This window comes from Pseudopipra pipra, chromosome 2, assembly GCF_036250125.1.
Source record: "Pseudopipra pipra isolate bDixPip1 chromosome 2, bDixPip1.hap1, whole genome shotgun sequence".
NCBI classification, from domain to species: domain Eukaryota; kingdom Metazoa; phylum Chordata; class Aves; order Passeriformes; family Pipridae; genus Pseudopipra; species Pseudopipra pipra.
Window position 1 is genome coordinate 110,714,175 of NC_087550.1, and position 19,420 is coordinate 110,733,594.

The window sequence follows — 19,420 nt, forward strand, 5'->3', positions numbered from 1 at the left end:
AGACTGATAGTGAATAAGCTCAGTTTTTGTGTTTATAGGGTGTGCATTTTTTTTTATTGGGCAGGACACTGGCTTAGAAAATGGCATGATTATTCCAGCAAGTGAAAGTGTACCTGAAGATTTAGTAAAGAAGCACTGTAGGAAAGCATCTGGAACACCTTCCATTGCAGTTTCTAGGGTATCTTTGTCATCAGGCAAGTATTAAGTCTTTTCCTCCTTTCTACCAGCCTTTACTATCAGAGGATTATTCCTATTCTTATGACTCTGCTCCTTTTATTTTTAAAGTACAATGAAAGACCAGGTGTAAGTTTTATAAATTTGTTCAAATTCATTCTGAAAATGTTTCCCTTTTACTAACCAGTTTCATACCACTTCACAAGTTTTACATGAAAAAAATGGCAATCCTAACCCCTGTAATATTGGCACAATGTGAATATTAGGTAAATCACATGCTCAGAATTTAAAAGATTTCAGTCACAATTGCACATTGTTAAATCATTCTCTGTGTGCTCACCTGAATAAAATGTTACCTGGCTGCAATCTGTATATAAGACTACTCTGCTTCTGCCATTACATTTCACACCCACTTTGCCCAGAAGCAAATTTGGGAAACAAAGAGTGGTCAGAGAGCAAGCCCCTTACAGACTTCACGTCATTTCATTTTTATATGTGATGCACTGAACCAGTCAATCAGTCTGTAATTTACCTCATTCCATAGAAGGCTGTTAGGTGAAAAAGGCTTGCACAGGAAGGTGCTGTCACAGCCACTTTGCAGCAGCAGGTGGAGATCCTCTTTTTCCCGTCTGAAACAGGAGACAGGGACACCCTGCACTCTTCTGCTTCTCCCAGATACTCAGTTGGCTTCCTACAGGGATAACAGAGTGGGTTTGGGTTTACAGGTTTCTCTCTGAAACACAGCAGGACTCACTTTATTGCAGCTGAATTTAGCCCAAAGCTGAAACCTAGTGGTGTATCCCACAGAGTTAATCAAAGGAGGTAATGTCCTTTACCTTAGATACTTCAGCTTGAAAGCATCTGAGTTTCTTTTGAAAATATTGTACAGTGCAACTCCAGGCAGAGGTGTTACAGATGGCTACTCCTTTCTGAAGTGAAAATTCCTGTTCCCTTATAAAATAAGGGCTTTCCTAATAGATAAGAACTAACCTCATGTTACCAAAGCAGATTGATGACGAGCAAAGTTGTAGGTAGCTTGGGAATTGGTCTCAAACTCTTCACTGTCTCCTTGTTGGCAGATGTCAAAGGACATTAAGCTCAGGAGAGTGACCTTTTCTATCACATCAACTGTAGACCAGGCAGAAGATGAACAGTTAAAAAGATTCAGATTCCTATCTGCAAGATCTAAAAGTATTCTCTTCCCTCTCTTTCTTTCCAAATATATTGAAACAGTCACACAAAATATCTATATGGGGAGGACTAAGAAAATCTTTCTCCAAGACATCTGTGTTTTATGCCTATAGAGTGGATGAGAGACCCATGGGACTGAAAGGAATTGCTGGAGGTCTTGAGACTTGTTTGTTTTCCACTAATTTCTGCACAAGGAACAGCATTAATGTCAGAAGTACTTTCTGCATCCATTTGTATCCCCAGTTGCTTGATTCTGAAGCAGATGCTGAAGCAAATTTGGTGGTGATGGGAGGTAATCACTGTGAGCACTTGGATGGCAAGTTTTGCAATATTCTAGGCTGACGGGCCCAGAGAAAGTCAAAACTTTGATCTATGGTATCATCCACAGGAGACAATCCCAGCAGATAAACAGTGCAGGGGAAAAAATATTGCCCAGAAGGCTGAACAGCATCGGAGGACATATTTTTCCATTTATTATATTGATGTTCAATTGTCATGGTTTTCAACAAGTAACTAAAGTATTGTTTTGATGAATTTTTATTTTCTTAAAAAACAGTTGGGTTTGGGACAATACTCGTGTGGGATATGAAATTAATATCTGGGTACAAATTATAGCAAACATTTTAATTGATTTTATTTTCCAGACCGTAGCCGATCTGAGATAGATTTGAGTGAATCCTTCTCTGAAGGAAATGAGGACACTCTCAGCATAAGAAGCAAATCTGTACCTAGTGCCTTAGATCAGGAACTGGTGAGTTATAAAGATGCAAATGTTTATCTGGTGGAAATTCTGTTTGTTTAGACTTATGAAATCAGCGCTGCATGTATATCGATGTAAAATATGGGTAATCCAGGACATTATTTCAGGGATATTTAATGAAGTTTTTAACAGTGTCATCTTCTGAGTCATGGTTTCAGTTTGTTATTAATTGGCTGGGTTTTTGAGTGCACAGGTGAAAGAAATCTAGCCTGAAAATAAATTCCAGGCAATAAATTACACATGCTCTGAAGTTCTGTTAATTCATACTTTCATAGATTTTAATTTTGATGCTGAGAAATTCTATACTTTAAAGACTTTAATCTTTATCTGGTTTGGTTTTCCCCTTATTTATATTTTTAGCAAATGAAGACCCGACTTTCTGTTCTGCCCCTGTTGTTTAGCTCTTTTTCCTGTTGACTCTTCCGTACATCTCCGTGTCTTTTTCTGTGTATTTTATGAACTGCTTTTACTGAAGTTGTTCACAATTTCCTTCTCTTCTTATGCACATATCCAAACTAGGCAATTTGCAGATGTGCATCAATGCTATAAAAAAACATCCAAGCTTGTTAAATATGCATGAGGGAGGAAAAAGTTATTTAAATAGTTCTTCATGTAATCATAGTTTATTCTAAAGTTTCCAATTGTGTGTTTGTAGCTTATGCATTTTGTCTGTTGTCATAGTCCTTCCTTACCATCTGCTCTTTTCAGAAGAGCATTGGCCATGGGAGATGTCTCCCCTCCTTGTAGAGTTTGATACTTGGGTCGTGGTGGAAAATCACATGTTGGGATTTCCATCTGTTTCTTGGACTGTTAACAGTCAGAGAATTTGCCTGCAGCATTGCTTTGAGTTATTCTTTAAGGAGTCTGTCAGATGGTGGAAAAAAAACTTCAAAAATAAGTGGCTTATTTTTAAAATGTAATCAAGAAAAAGGATGTATTCTTTATTAAGAAGCTGGAAAATATTGCAGAAGAACAGCATAAAATAAGAAAATACAGACTTTAAATGTCTTTATATCAGTTCTCTGCTCTAATTGTACAGGGTCTGATAGTTACTACTTTCGTATTTCTCTGAGGCAGATGTCAGAGATGACAAGTCCAGAGAGGTTTTCTGTTCTTTGATTTTTGTCTTCCTCTTATTCAGAGGTGGCTTTCTTTTTTCCTATTTTTTTTCCTCCTTCTTTCTTGCTGTCTCTGGATGAAATTTTAAATTGTACTCAGCAAATCTCCAGCTCCTTTGCTAGCATAGGAGACCTCTCTTGTGGCATAACCTTGATTTAGTTGTTCCAGGGTCTGTGAGAACGCTCATTCCCTTTTAAAATTCATTCATAACAGGATTCACAGATTTCTGATTCTACCCATATCTTCCCTTTTCTCTGCCTTATGAAATGAATTGATTGCATTCATCATCTTTAGCATTATCATATTTTTCAGGGTAGTTTGACTCACAGGAGTCCTTCATAGTCTTGTCCTATAATCATAATGGATGCAGTGTTTTGAGATAAAAGCTGTATTCCTGCTGGAATTTAGTTTGATGCTCAGTATAACTTGATGCTTGATATAAGAGACAAAGAGAAAGAGATCTGATGAAGGTAACAACAGTTCCTGCAGCCTGAGAAAAGTTAGGAAGTTACACCTCCTTTCCTCTCAGCTGGCTGATAGAACCGGCTGAGCTCCTTCAGTCCTGGGAGATGGGCGCTGACAGCAGTGGTGTGGGAGATGCCACATGTCAATAGGATATGCAGATTGCTGGAATTTATCAGCTGGAAGGATGGGAAAAGGCTTTCAGCTGCTTTGCTCCAAACTTTATCAAGAAAACCCAGCACACATACAGAGAAATTAGCTGGACAATTGAATGGATATTTTGCTTCCCTAACTTATTATTGCTTCTGATAGTCAAAAGGGACGACCCCCAAAACCCCACATAGTGTGGTAGGCATTTAGCAGGGAACACAGGGAACCAGTTAAATCTAATATTCAAGTGTGAGCACCTTGTCTAAAGAGGTGTGTGTTGAATTCCTGACCAAGTAGTGTTCATTACATGCTCAGTTGCTTTTTCAGAAGTAATTGGATGATGTGCATTTTACAACCCCCACTGGAGACCACGAGATTAATATCCTACTAGCTCTAACTTTAATAACCTAATAACGCTAACCAATTATGTAGTCGCAGTTCTGTGACACCTCCTGAGAAACATAATCATCTTGGTGTAAAATGAATGAAGAGCGTAGGTTAAACATTAACCTTTTTTTTTCGAGTTTTATATATCTGCTTGCAGACAAAAAATTGGTAGTCAATTAGCAGTCCTTAGGACTCTGTGAACACTGCCAGTATTTGAGTGTCTAAGTCTGAAACATCCCAACACCCCAGTCTGAAGGTGTTGCCTTACCTCTTTTTTTTTCTCTCTTGTGTTTTATTATTCAGTAATAAAAATGTAGCACTGTTTATTTTAAAGTTCACTGGTATACATACAGCATTGTAAAAGAGATAGTTTTATATGTATTACCAGAACTGCTCCTTCCTGTTATATGGGCAAGAAAGAAAATTGTGTTTTCTTGTTTCAAATTTAAAACTAGAGTACATCATCTGAATTCTGAACTTAGTGAGTGAAGTAGAAATGAAAGGTAGACTGGTTTTTTTTGGTTTTTATTTCAGGTTTTTGGTGGGGGGTTATTTTGGAGGATTCAGCTCTCTCTCTACGTGAAATAGTTTGCTCTGTTGTGCCTGGATCTCCATGGATTTTTCCTTTTATATATTTATATATATTTTCTTTATATATTTATAAATATCTATGACTTCTTTTTTTTTCTGTGGGATGGTAACACTGTCTTGAATAGGTTAGAAAGGTATGAGACCAGCAGAGCAAACTCATGGCAAGAACATGAAGCCAAGAGGAGGGTTTGTTTCAGTATGTAAATCTTGGTCCCAAATAGCAATAGCTTGTCCTGATTTCCCTCTGCTCAATATTAAATATGTGGTTACAACTGCAAAATGGTAATAGAAAATTGTGCATCACTTTCAGCTGGTTTTAATTCAGTTCAGTAGCTGGAGCAAACGATAAGAGATGTAACAGCTAGTTTTATGCACACTAACAACAAATGTACTGCAGATCTTTTATGTAAACCGTGACAGTTCAACTCTCCAGCAGCATTTCTTCTCTGCTCTGTTTTTCCTGATTAGCATAGCAGTCTTTGAGACCCCTGAATTCCAATACAATACTTCTCTGTTTAGTTTCAGAGTGAGAGCAACTAAGCAATAGAGATGGAGGTAGGTCAAACCACAAGATTTTTATAGCTACAAAGCAGATATAAGGAAGTTGAACATTTGACTTCCATCAAAACTAAAAGCAGAGTCTTTCAAAATACCTGCCATAAGGTTTAAGGAAACACTTGAAATTTCCAAACTATATTTAATAGGATGATAATTGTCTGTTGGCATTTTTTCCTGTTACTTCAAGCAAAAGTTAAGAGTCCTATTAGAACTATCATCCAGATCTTGTTTCTTTTTAGATTTTGCTTTATTGCTGTCCTTAAACAATGAAAATTATTTTTTTCTCTATATAAGTTAAAGATGTTGCAGTTCAGTCTTGCTTGTTAAAACTCAAGCACAAATATAAAGCTATGCAATTATTCAGTTTCCTCCCTTTCTTTTGTTAAAACAGTACAGGAATTTTAAAAATGCCCATCAGCTTGGTTTTTTGCTTACCTCTCAAATATATTCAGTGCATATGATGGCAAGGTTCTTCCCACGTGGTTTGACAATAACCCAGGGCTTTCAGCACTGCCAGTTAAAAGGGGTCTGTTCTATTGACTGTGTCCATGAAATCATCTCTGCAGCACGAAGGGTGCAAATGTAATGCAAATTGTGTACTTGTCTGTTTGTGTGACTGTGACTGATACAAATGTGGGTAATAATTGGAAAACTGGATTTCTGGATTCTAAAAATTTTGTCTTGTACGGACATGTGACCTGGGCTGTAACCATTCAATCATCTAATGGCTTTTGGCTACACATGTCTTCAGGTAAACCAGTATCAGCGGTCCCCCTGGCCACTGGAATGGGACTTTAATTCACTCATTTCTTTTTTTAAGATTTAACAAATTCTCACCATGTTCCTCCAAGATTTTCAAACCTGAATTCATGAATGCAAATAGTAGCAAGCAGAATAAGTTAATTCACATGGGATTGTTCGTAGGCGTGGAAGTGGGGTTTTGTTTATGTGTAGTTGTTGGCCACACAAAGATATGTTCCTCCAGAATAAGAGATAAAGTGTATGTGTGAGCTTTTCCAGTTCTTAAGCAATTGAACCCTGAAACTGTAACAGAGCCTCTTCCCTTTATCCTCTGTACCTGTGCAAAGATGTGGAAAATGTAAATCAAAATTCCTCTAGAGAATAGAATTTGCATTGCTGTTGTCTTCCTAAAGCGGAAAACATGTGAAACAAAACTAAGTGACAGAGGCTGACCAAATACACAGCAGAATAAGACAACTAAAATGCCTGTTTGTCATTTAGGATTATCTGGATGAAAGAGAAGAAGATATTGATGCCATAGTGGCCTCTCGTTATTCAAGAAAACACGAACATATGGCAAGTGGATTATCAACAGTAAGATCCTGAGTAGAAAACATATGCTTTTTCCTTCCACAAAACACCATCTTTCCTCTAAAAAGGAATTTATCTTCATATCACTTAGCAGCAGGTCATCTTTCATCCTGCACATAAGAAACATCTTTTAATTTTAGATAGATTTTCTATTATATTTTTGATGCCGTTCAAAGCTAAAGTGCTGTTCTCTGCAGTGCATGAAAAGAGAAAACTATTTTTCATACTCATCAGCAGATTTCCTCACATGCTCAGGCTACTGCCAAGCTTACATTTGGGGAAGGCAAACCATAGATGTCTGTGGTAAGTGACTGCTCAGCTTTGCAGAGGAGCACTTAATCTTAATTTAATTGAAATTAAGAGAACAAGGCTATAGTGGGATCTTCCACCTCAAATCACTTTCTGATTGTTCAGATTCTTGGGACACAAATACTTGTCTGTGTGTTTGCATACATACCTCCTATCATGGTCCACCTGCCAAGCCAACTTTCTTTATGACATGATTGCTATGCCACCCACATCTGAAAAGTATTTCCCTTTACAGTGAGGAGGGAAATACTTGGGGATTTGGGTTGGTGACAACAAAAAGATATCTTCATTTTCAGGTTGTAACAGGCGTTTTTGAGATGCAACAAAATTGGAATGAGAAGCCTTGTGCAGTTTGTTATGCTGTCTGTTATTCACTGGGAAAGAAAATGGATGATAAAAGTAGCCTTTAAAGTTTATTACCTGCTGTATACCTCATTTTTTGGGACCTGTGGGCAACTGATAGTATCTTCAGAGATGTCATGGAGTTCTCTGTGGCCGCTCTTCTTCGTGACTTGTGTCTAAGAATAACTCTAGACAGCATAGACAGCATCAGAAAACTGCAACAAACTAGGTAGGATGAGAGTGTTGAAGTTTTGAAGAGAGGTGATGAGTCTGTATGTTAAAAGAGAAGAGAAAATTTGCTCTATGACAATAACCACTGAAATGTCTTTTCTAGATTGCATCCCCTTTAGTCCCCATGCAAGCAGGGCCCGGGGAATCCCTTCTTGATCCCAAAGAGATGGAGATGGCTGAACCCAAGCTTGGCTTACATGGAGATGAGAAAAGGCTGGGAATATTACCATCACAGAGCATTTTGATGTCTTAGATCTGATCATGTCCAGACTGTTTTTCCTTCTAATTTGTGTAGTTCACAGAAGCAGACATGACAGAGACGCGCAGCTCTTCGGACCAAATCAGACTTGAGCACGTCTAACCTGTTGCTACTGGTCTAATTAGACCCACTTAGCCAAAGCTGACTATGACTCATACTATCCACTGCTTGCTGGTCCCATGGATTTTATAGAAAAAATAATTTTTGTTTCCTGTGAATATTGATAGGAGGGTTGCAGGTGCTCAAGTGCTTTCTCTGATTTGGGCACTAATTGAGGAACCGCATTTGGAGATCCCTCCCTCTGTGCTGTAGACAGTGTTCTTCTCTATGCTGGGTTTGTCCTTTGCTGTAGATTTCCCTCTGACCTTTTTCTCAAGCAGAGTGCAGTTTCTTCAGTGCTGTAGGTTTGAGGTAATCTCACATCTCAATGCTTTCACTTCTCCTTGTTCTCCATGACGTGATATTTAATGTCACTGCATGTTATGTTAATGGCAAAGTTGTGAATGGCAAGCTGCTTCTCCCTGTAACAGCAGGTCAATTTTACAGATTCTTTTTTCTTTTTCATTCCCCTTAAGTGTGTTACTAGTTACCAACATTTCCCCATCTCTCTTGTTTTTACCGTCAGTCTGATTGTTAAGCCCTTGAGCTTCTTCACTGTATGTTTTTTTTTAATGTGCTATCTTTCAAGTGACTGTGTGCTATAGAGTCACATTGAAATAACATTATTAATGCACAGTAATCTCTAACTGCACAGTTTTTCTCCTCTTTTTTTTCCTGTTTTTTCTTTCTTTTTTTTCAAATCTGAGAATTTAACGTAAGTATGTCTAGTCTGAAAATGGGCATTTTAGCAAAAGGAAGAAATATCACAAGGGGTAAAAGATACTTTAGATTTACCTGCAACACGAGTGAACAAAGATAAAAGTGGAAACTGCATCATTGAAGAGAAATTGCATCTCATAATTTTATTTTTCTTTGTGTTTTCCCAGTGTTAATACATGAACTATGTATTTAGTTTTCCCTGTATCCTTCACTGATTTCTTTCCCAAGCATATTTATGTGGTGTTGTCAAGACCCATCACATCAGGAAAGACTAAATGGTTCCAGTGCTTTACTGCAGCAATAAGATATGATGCAAAACAAACATAATTCTTAGTGAGGTACTAAAATGAGGCTCTGCATCCTTCATGTGTGATTGTTGTTTGCTACTTATGGAACTGGAATATGAGTATATTTCTTAAGGATTTTACATTGTAATGGCCAGTGTAAATGCTACAGAACAGTCTTGTGGGGGGATAGGGGCAGAAAGTGAAGTATATAAAGTCCTACTAAATTTGTGTAATTTTCTTTGTGGTTTGTAAACAGTTCAAAAATCTGTATGCATAAATTCTAGGGTCAGAGGTCAACTATTTGTTTAGGACTTTGTGCCATGTTTTTTTTCTCAATTATTTATCCCTTGCTGCCTGCTTACCCAAGGATTAAGGAAAAATGTATTTGGATTCGGTAAAGAACAACTCATCCACCTCCTTGTGTTGGTATAACCTTGTTATTTTCTGAAATGGGCATACAAGTTGTTACAGGGATAATTTAGGCATTTTGTAGCATGTACTGGAACTATTAAGTTCACTGACAGTTTCAAAGGCAGCAGTGTCCAAGGATACTCACTTTCATGTATGCCAGAGGTGGAAATGCATAAATGGTAAAGGCTGAAATTTAGCTCAAGGCATGTTAGGAATAGAAGGAAATATGACACATTTTTTGGTGTGTGTTGATAATTTTCCAGTAATTTTATCCAATTCTGTTTGTGGAATTTCAGCCAATTATAGAAAGGATTAAAAGGACAAGCCTTTTACTTTTTTCTTTTTTTTTTAATTGAGGATAAAGAAGGCCAGCAGAAATACAGTAAAAGCACATTTTTTGCTGTTTATTATTCCTTCATGGTGTATAAAATTAACTTCATGGGTAATTATTGCTTATATAAGTAATTTTTTTCATGTCTGTTGTTGTTTACCACATTGACATGGAACTGTTTATCCCTCCAGCCTTCTGTGCTGCAGGGCCCTTTGGCAAAGTGTTTGGAGATTTGGGTTTTGCCACAGACAAATTCTTTCTGTGTGGCTCCTTCCCTTGACTGTGCTCTTCCCTGCAGCTGGTAAGGAAGGAGGTAGATCAAGATACAGTTTCCCTTGAGGTCCTTAGTGAGATTTCCAGATCCTGCTCTAGCAGGATACTAAATACTAAATACTGTATTTTTTTCCCAGAGAGTGACATATTTCAACATTTTTGTGCATTTGTCTTTTATTCCTCTGAACTCCACAGAGAAACTGTAATTTTGTACAGAGGCACTGATGCTGCAAATACAGGAATGCTTAGCTTTTGAGTAGCTCCAGGGAGGATTGACTTCATGCACATGTAAATGAGAACAAATCCAAATATAATCTAATATGAATCCAAATCTACTGAGTTGGTGGTCTAAAATAGAACGCATTTAGTTTGATACAGAGATTACACCTCATTTCTATTTAATTACCTTGAACAACACATCCTTCAATACTTGAAATATATGGAAAACACAGCATTTCTCTGATTTGGTGATACCCTTTTTCTTCCTTTCTCACTATGGCTTTGCAATATAAACTTCCTTTTCCTGTCTGTATAGGTAAAGATTTCTCACTTCACTTATTCTGATTGCAGCAATCTAATGCTCTTTTCTCTTGATCTTCTTGCACTGCCTTCTTTAAAGAACTCCCCAGAAGGCTCCGACAGAAAGTGGACATATTTAAATGTACCTGAAAAAGACGGTGACACTGTGAGTTCTTCTGAATCCTCTGCTTAGCTTACTTTAAAGGTTTCTCTCTCTTTTCTCCCTTTTTGTTGAAGACTGTTACCTGTGTGTCTTGCAAGGTTCCTATGTTGTAGAATTTAGATGGTTATATATGTTTTTGAGAAATCTTGCTCAATGACCCAAAAGAAAATGTGCACCAGCTTTCTTGAATGTTCTGGCAGTGTGCATATTGCTCTGATTTTCTTTAAGAAATATTCAGTTCTTTCCTAACTGTAAACTTTTGGAAGAGGAAATCCTCATGGCAATACTCTGCATCTTATTACTGTGAAGCAAAAGGGATCGGGGGGTGATATATTACGCTGTAGTGGAAAATTTGTGGGATTATTGCCAAAGTTTTTGGCTTTACAAAAATTGCAGAAATGGTGGGTTTTGAATTTTACTCATTGTTACAAAATTGCTAATGAGAGGTGGGTTGCACTTTAAACAAATAGGGTTTTATACCATCTCTAATACAGGAAGCATCGTCATACATTTTTCTAAGGATTCTGTCAGTAGTTGTCTTATGGCAATCAGTAAAAATTAGGTGACCAGATGAGCCAGGAGGTGATTTTTTTTTTTTTTTTTCTGCTTGGAACCTATGTGAGCTTGCAATTTATGTAGCCTGTCTGCTCTTCAGTTCATCCATTACTTAAAAGGCGGTAACTAAGATTATAAACAGATTTTTGAATCCTGCATGTAAAAACATAATCTGTCTAGACATTTGAACTATTATTAACTCTAATTCTCATTCCCTTTTACACCAAATTGTGGTATTTCTATTCTATGATATATGTGTTTTCATAGCAAGTCCTAACAAGTGTGATAATATTGCATGGCTGTAGCTGTATGAAGAAAGCAGGTTCTGGAAAAGAATAATGTGTTTCAGCCTCCAAGACCTTTTTCTCTCCCCCTCCAGACAAGCATTAACAGCATGCTGAGTGTATACAGTGAAACTGGTGACTATGGCAACGTGAAGGTCAGCGGTGAAATCCTTCTCAATATCAACTACATCTACAAAACAGGTGCCCTCAACATCCTGGTGAAGAGCTGCAGAAACCTGGCCATTGGAGATGAGAAGAAGCAAAGGACAGATCCGTAAGCACTGAGAAGAATTTCCTTAATCTCTGCTAGGGGTGTCCTTCTCCACTGTAATCCGGGGCTGTGATATGAGCCTGTGAATTACCAGCCTGCATCTCAGTGATGGCTGGGTTTGGGTTCCCCATGGGAAGTGCATTTTCCATGTGCTTCTTAGGGCAACATGTGTCTGCTCTGGAGAAAAAATATGATTACTTAAATTATAAACCTGTTTAATAGTAACAGGACAAAAATATGAAGTAATAGAGAGGTAACATCAATTTTTTTACTTCTAGACTCAAAACTAATGTACATGAGAGGAGTCATGAGAGGGAGGGACAGAGATAACCTTGTTTTCGTGCATCCATAGACTCGCTTTGCAAGTACAATGTTTTCTGAGTTTCTCATTATAGTTTTCAGTATGTAAATTCTCTCGTCAGACAGTAATAATTAGTGCCTCTAATCATAAGTAATTATGTTGTATTTAAGTTATGAAGTTTTTAATTTTCTTGTCATTTTAGTGTGTTCTTTTTCCTATGTAACCAGCCAGTAATCGTATAATGCGAAAGGGATAGTGTTAGGAGAGCTTGCTGCATTTCTGAGGATAAGTAAATTAATTTAGCTCTGCCTCTTGTTATTCTGATCCTGTCTGGCTAACATTTCTATGTTTGTAGGTAAAGACCATATCTTTCCACGTTTCTCATGTTCTCTGTTGCATGTTTACACTGTTTATACTGAAAAAATTAATTTCCTCATGTGTGTTGCTGATGCAGCAATGTCAGGTCCTTGCTCAAATTGGCCATTTTTTATTCCTTGTTAATAATTTACTACTTGATCTGCAGATATGTCAAGGTGTACCTTCTGCCTGATAAGTCCCGCCAAAGTAAGCGCAAGACCAAAATTAAAAGTAACAGCACCAATCCAGAATTTAACGAGTTGCTGAAGGTGAGAACAGTCTCTCTCTCAGGCTGTGATGAATGTTTCACTTGTTCTCAAAGGTATTTTCTATACGTGTTCCAGTATGGGGATTAGAATCTGGAAGAGATGCCTCAAAAGGGAGGGTGTTTAAGCAAAAGCATTTAGTAAACATATAAGCTGTGATTTCTGGCTTCCAGCATTAAAGAGCTGTTTTTGTTTGGTTCTCCCCTTTACAGGTAAAACAGCTATTAGTTTCTATAGATCTCTTTCAAAACTGTTGATGTTCCCATCTAACCTGAGCTTAGAGTTGTTAAAAGCACCTTAAAGATTTTGTGCGCCTGATGCTGAAGTAAAGCTACCTTCAAACTTCCCATCTAACTGATTTTGAAGAGAAAAATAACATCCTGCAGTAAGATCTGAAATCTTCTGGAGGCTTTAATTTATTATGAAAGCAGAACTGACTTTGATAAGAAAAGATCAACAACTGTTTCTCTACTTGCCTCCCTAAAAAGCTGTGGCAAAGTTCATTCTCTGTTGCAAAAGATAAAGATGAATTACTTCCTTCAGGACTGATGGAGCACAATGTCCTTTGTTTCCTTGCCTTTAACCCATGTCCATTACACTGGGTGAACTATTCTGAGCTCCTCACAAGCCTCTTATTCACCTCCCTGGCTCTGTGGTGCAGTGGGAATGGCAGAGTTCACTGCCTGTCTGGGACCTGGAACTCAAGGCTCCTGATTTATTCCCTTTGCTGTCAATTGAAGAGAGTTATCCAGCTGGCTGTCATGAGGCCAGAAACCACTTTTAGTTTCTCCTGAAATATTTCTTTTGTAGTTTCAGTTATGTTTTAAATAAGTTTCTTATAATAGAAACAAATAGATGTTCCCTGGTCAGTATACTCGGCTTAACCTGGCTACAAAACCATTTTGCAGGCACACTCACTTGGTCTGGCAGGACTGCTTGCCAAGGGAGAGTCTCTTTTATAGCGTTGTTTTTAAATGGTATATAGTAAAGTTAAGACTTGCCTGAACTGGAAAAAAGAAGGTATTAGACTTAATTTAGCAAGTAACATACCACTAAAGATGTTTGCTGGTAGGGAACTGGGTGAGGATATGACCTAGAAACTCCTGAAAAATACAAATTGTCACAAAAAGGGCTTGCTTGAATTGTGGGTAGGTAAGCAAGAGCTACATCTCTTCATCCCAACTGAAAGTCCTGTTTAAAAAAAAAAAGAAAAGTAACTCAATCTGTCTGTATATTCCCTCTTTGACTTTTACTCCACTTGACATTTCTCATGGTGGAACTGTGTTGGCATCTGGGATTAAGCTTTGTAGAAACATCTATACATTAATAGCCAACTGACTCGACTGTTTCAGCTTTTGGAGAGTCTATGTCTCTGTTCAGACACTCTTCTTGATGCAAAAATAAGGCATCTGGGTCTCTTCAGCCAACACTACGAGAAGAGTGAATTTCAGGGAGTTAATGAGCTTTTTGCTAAAAGCAGAGTGTGCAGAGCTAGATTCCAGATGTTTATAACCTTCTGTGTATTTGCTAGACTATAATGCTTTTTCAGATGAGTTTTTTAATAGCGTTCAAAACCAACAATGGTTACTAAGACTGATACACTCAGTGCATGCCTTGCAGATGCAGTTGTATCAGTTTTCAGAACAATTTTTCATAGGTTACAGAGATAAAATTGGAAAGGAGAGGATGCCTTCTATAAAGTAGTGTTCAGCAGACACTGTTTAGGGATGAAAGAACCAATAGACTTTCTTCTTACGAACCAAACTTTGATGTTGATCTGCTTCTTTTGCGTACACTTGTAAGAAATTAACAGGATCATAGTTTTAAGCATCATAATTTACTTTATAGCCATAAATACCCAGTAAACAATAGGAAAAAAAAGCCACAATTGTGATAATAACATAAATTACTACAGGATGCATACAGCAAAGAGAAGAGATTTCACATTAACATTATGAGCTTTCTGGCTAGCTCAATCTTGTTTGCGTGGAAAACAAATCTTTTTTTATGCTCCATTTGTTAGCTGCTGTGGGCTCTGTGAAATTGAGCTATAGCTGTTAAAGGCTCAGTGGAAACTATTATTTCTGCTTATTCTGAAAGGGTTTTTTTCTCTTTTTCTGTTGGTAGTATGTCATCAGTCACACACAGCTGGAAACCAGGACCCTACAGCTTTCTGTCTGGCATTATGACAGATTTGGACGCAACAGCTTCCTTGGGGAAGTGGAAATTCCATTCGATTCCTGGAACTTCGAAAATCAGGGCGATGAGTGGTTTGTGCTCCAGCCCAAGGTAAGGTTTTCCAGGGCTGGTGAAAGTGCTGTGAAGCAAATTTAGCAACATTTAGTTATTTTTTCCTTTGGAACTTGTTTATAAAGCAAGACTTTATGAGTGTCTAATATGACAATTAAAAAAAAAAATTTGTTCTTTATTCGGTGAAGGATTACTGGTTTTAAAGTCTTCATGAAAACTTCACGTGTGATTGGCTACTTAAAAACAATAACAAAAAATAAATAAACCATAAGTTCATCTTGTAATAAACTGCGATAGAAAAATGACCTAGTAAATAGATTATTTTTTTAAAATAGCACATAAAACAAAGAGCTTTCCTACCACTCTCCCTACCCAACCCCTAAGAGTTTATTGAAGAAACAGACTTTTTTTTTTTTCCAGTTTGAAGTGCTTTACGCCTTTCAGCTGTGACAAAATGACTTCTTAATCTCTCATTCACCTTAACTAAGAAAGGTACCTGATAAGCCTTCTCAGCCAGCAAATCAACTGGTCTGTGAAACGTTGTACTTAACGAAGGACAGGCTGACTCCTGTCTCTAGTGCACCACCTGCTTTGGGAAAGGTATTTATTTTTGGAAAAGATTCGAAGACCTACTGTAAACTAGAGGATTAAAGGCTTCTGCCTTGCTTGCTCCTGCAGCAGCCTTAATCTCCAGGAATTCTACCATTTCAGAAAATGTATCTTTCTTGTTGTGGAAAAACATGAGGCGTACAACAAACGTTGTCAAATTGACTCATGACTTGTTTGTTCTGTGTAAAGAAATAGTATAATATTTGGAGTTTCAGGAGAATGTGTTTGGTTTGTGCCTTTCTCTCGGGTGTGAGATGGATCCAATTGTTGTATAATTTATTTCTAGGTGTAGCCCTTTGCAAGGCTTACACTTAAATTGTCACAAATTTATATTTTTGGTAAATAATTTGCCAGAAGATACATATGGAAACTGATCTTTCCTTTGAACACTTATACGCCTCATGCTTTATAAGAGGCAAGGTTCTAGTTCATCTTACTTTATGGGGATGACCACTAGCTCTTCCTTCATGGACAAGACCAGGTGAGACCAGGAACAGGAATTGGCTAGTGGTGGCAAACGTGTTTCAGCCAGCACTGTGTTCAGGCCACGATTATACCGTCCTCTTCTTACAAGCTTGCTTCATGTAAATCACTTTTCTTGGATCTACTCTAGAAGTAGAAGAAATGTCTACTCCATCTCTGTCACAGCTCTGACTGATGTCAGGTGTTGCTCTTATTTAGTACCCACCTGTCTACAACAGTAACACACGCATCTAGTAGTTGTTTTGCTTGCAGTTTGTATGGTCTGAAATTGAGCTTATTGTGCAGTAGTCTCTTTGTCACCTCATTTCAGTCTTTGGGGATTTGTGTGGGTATGGGTGGTTTCTTTTAATCTTAACAGGGAAAAAAAAAAAAAAAAAAGAAAAAGATTGAAAAAGAGTCATGAAGCTTTCCTGCTCAGGAAAAAAAAGTAGTAAAGTAGCTAAGCATTTCAGCAATTTCAGCTGGAAGGTACTGTCTTGTTATTTTCAAACTCATTAAAGATTTTTGAATTACCTCATTTTTACCAAAGAAAGCAAACACAGAATCGGTCTTGTCTGCCTCCTAAGTTGCTATATATAATGTTTCTAAACTTAAAATGCTGCTAGGGTCTTTGATTAGCAAGTATAATACTTCTTTAAAAAGTACTGGTTAAAATACATGCAAATGACATACTGTTCTCCTATATGAACTGCCTGATAGAGACAGCAATGGAATAATGCCAGTGAAACATTTCCCAGGTTTTATTACAGTGCTTTATTTGTTCTGTCATGAATCATTTAGTTCCTTTAGTGGAAAGGTTGGAGACTAAGACATGTTTCTTCTATGAGCATTGAACGGCCTGTTTTCAAGAGGAATGTGGTTAAATCAGAAAAAGGAGAGAAAATAATTCTGTGGTTAAAGAGGGGACAGAGTCTAGAGTCATGTTGTATGTGGGTTTAGGGGAGAGGTTGATAAATTTTTTCTGATATTAGAAGTTACATGATTTCTTGTCCACCGGCAGAACAGAAAACAAATTAATCCTTGCTGCCTTTATGGGAAAGTTGATCCCAAACTTGCTTAATTCAGACTATAAGTGAGCTGCCCTACTGGCAAAATGTAGATGTTGTGCAAATTATTCCACAGCCGTCTGCTACAGGTTTTCTTTTGTCCTTTGTAGTAGCAGCTGACAATGGACACTGGTGTGAGAAGACTGTGTTTCTTAGCCAGTGCAGCAACGTCTGTGTTGCTGTAAAACTGCTTCAAAGTCACAAAAAGGCCATGTTGTTATCACTAAAACTGCTTTGTTCTCTGTCCCATCCCTGGGTGCAGACTTAGCCCCACTGAGCATGGTTAGTGCCTCAGCCTGGAATCTATGATATGAAGGCAATGCTGACTCTGTGTGTATCACTGTACATATTTCTGGTGAGATTTTTTTGGTTGTTTCTCTTGCTAATAGAATTTTGACCTTTCTGGGGGGTCAGCAAACAAGCTGAATGCATCTCAGAGAAATACAGTCACAGATCAGACATTCATTTACAAATAGTTCTTTAAAGGCTTAAGTGGTGCCTTGGTGTGTGTCTTTCAGTTCTGGAGGATCCTCTCCCTTTACACATGTGCTTTGTCCCTGTGAGGAGATCAGGAAGATTTACTGCTACCCAAACCTAAGCACTGAAGCATGGACAGAAATCAAAATGTAGAATGACTTGGGTTGGAAGGGACCAAGTCATCTAGTTCCAAACACCCTGCCATGGGCAGCTCCCTCTGTGTTACACCTGTTGTTCTAAAACAAAGTTTCTAATTTCTTACAATGTGAATGCAAGTTCAGCAGGCTGCCAGTGAAGGCCTAACATTATTTTAACAAGGATGGTTTGAGGAGCACTGAATGCATTCTTCCTGGGCAAGATTCAAATGTTTATAAAGCAAAAAGGTGCAGAAATGCAGAAATTGTAGCTGTGTAGAAAAGGAAAAGGACATTGAGAACAACAGTTTTCAAGAAGTTTTTCTGTTTCAGACCTGTAGTCTGCTCCCCCTCACCTCTTTAACCCACATATCTATTCCAAGAGTAACTCAGGAGTGACTCCTCTAAAACACATGAAACTAAATGCAGTTTAAAATCTTGACTGGAGGAAATTAGGGATGATTGTCAGCTTAAATCAGCTACAGCTTATATACCCAGAAATAAGTTTTAAGGGTTTTTTTGCTGTTGGTTTGCTTCACTTATTCATGCTAGATAACTCTCTCCTCTGTATGTTCACTGAACAGTGTCTAATGCCACATGTGTTTATTTTTCTGAGAGCTTGCATTCCCTGGCTCGGAAAGTTTTCCAAAGCATGAGTGCTTTCAACCTGGAATGTCTAATTACCTGAAAGTGGCCTGGTGTGTCTTGATATGTTTAAGAACTGTTTCAAACACTATGTTAGTACAACAAAATTGAAATCAAAAGGAGAGAGATGAATGATTAACCTTGGCTGGTTTGTTTGTTTTCTCTTCAGGTGGAGGTTGCAACAGATTTTGGACTTCAATATAAAGGAGAGCTGACAGTTGTTTTACGTTACATTCCCCCAGACAGAAACCTAATGCTTCCTCTAGGGCAGTTTGAAGGTAAAACAAACATTAATGGTAGCATTATAATATAACATCCCTCTGAGTATTAAAAATCCCCAGCTGGGGCAAAGTAATGGTACTAGTGAAGATTGAAATAATACTTAAATATGCTAATTGTGTTCATCTGTGGAAATTTTGAACCATGAGTATGTTTTTCCTGCTCCATTCTCTTCACTTGCACTGAACTTCAGGGGAGATAAGGGGAGTGTACAGTCAAGGGTTGCTGTGTGTCTGTGACCTAACTAAAAAAAAATCCAGACATTAGATAACATGGTCAAGGGCAGTCACAGAGAAATAAATTGTCTGCATCATAGTCTGTGAGTACTTTGTTCAGCTAGTTATATACCGTGTTTAGCTGATCAAAGTAATAGACTTCACTTAGTTCTTGATGCTTAATTCTCCTTAAGCTGCCTCCTCAATTTCACTCTTTTTTTCACACCGTTTTTCCTCTGCTCAGTCTTACTGTATTACTGCTGTAATTTAGTCCTGTGAAATATTATTTAAGTTCTTTAGGGTGAATCATTATTTTCATCAGCAATGAACAGGGGAAAATAGCTACTAACTCTTTGCCTTGGAGTAGCACGAGGAACCGCAATCCTTTGAAGTGAAAGCAATCACTGTCTTAGCAACAGTATTGCTTGTTAGCATTTGGATTTGATAGATACATCAGATATCTTTCTTTGCCTTTTTCTTTTTTTTTTTGGACAGATGACATTCCCTCTGCTAGCAGTAAGGTTTTCTCTCTTAAAAGCTGATTGTTGTCTGCTGAGTCCAGATATGCTGTCTGCATTTT

The 19,420-nt window shown here is 37.8% G+C and overlaps 1 protein-coding gene across 6 annotated transcripts in view; it reads left to right on the plus strand.

The window, feature by feature from the left end:
- Positions 1 to 19,420, plus strand: part of SYTL5 (synaptotagmin like 5) — an 88,277-nt gene that overhangs the window by 59,993 nt on the left and 8,864 nt on the right. For 2 of the 6 annotated variants that reach the window (XM_064646856.1, XM_064646857.1), the window contains exons 8-15: positions 65 to 194; positions 2,010 to 2,116; positions 6,635 to 6,727; positions 10,606 to 10,671; positions 11,603 to 11,781; positions 12,603 to 12,705; positions 14,830 to 14,991; positions 18,516 to 18,624. In XM_064646856.1, the coding sequence (XP_064502926.1) occupies positions 65 to 194; positions 2,010 to 2,116; positions 6,635 to 6,727; positions 10,606 to 10,671; positions 11,603 to 11,781; positions 12,603 to 12,705; positions 14,830 to 14,991; positions 18,516 to 18,624 (949 nt within the window). The remainder of the gene's footprint in view (positions 1 to 64; positions 195 to 2,009; positions 2,117 to 6,634; positions 6,728 to 10,605; positions 10,672 to 11,602; positions 11,782 to 12,602; positions 12,706 to 14,829; positions 14,992 to 18,515; positions 18,625 to 19,420) is intronic. The other 4 variants (XM_064646858.1, XM_064646859.1, XM_064646860.1 and 1 more) reach the window with 4 other exon arrangements.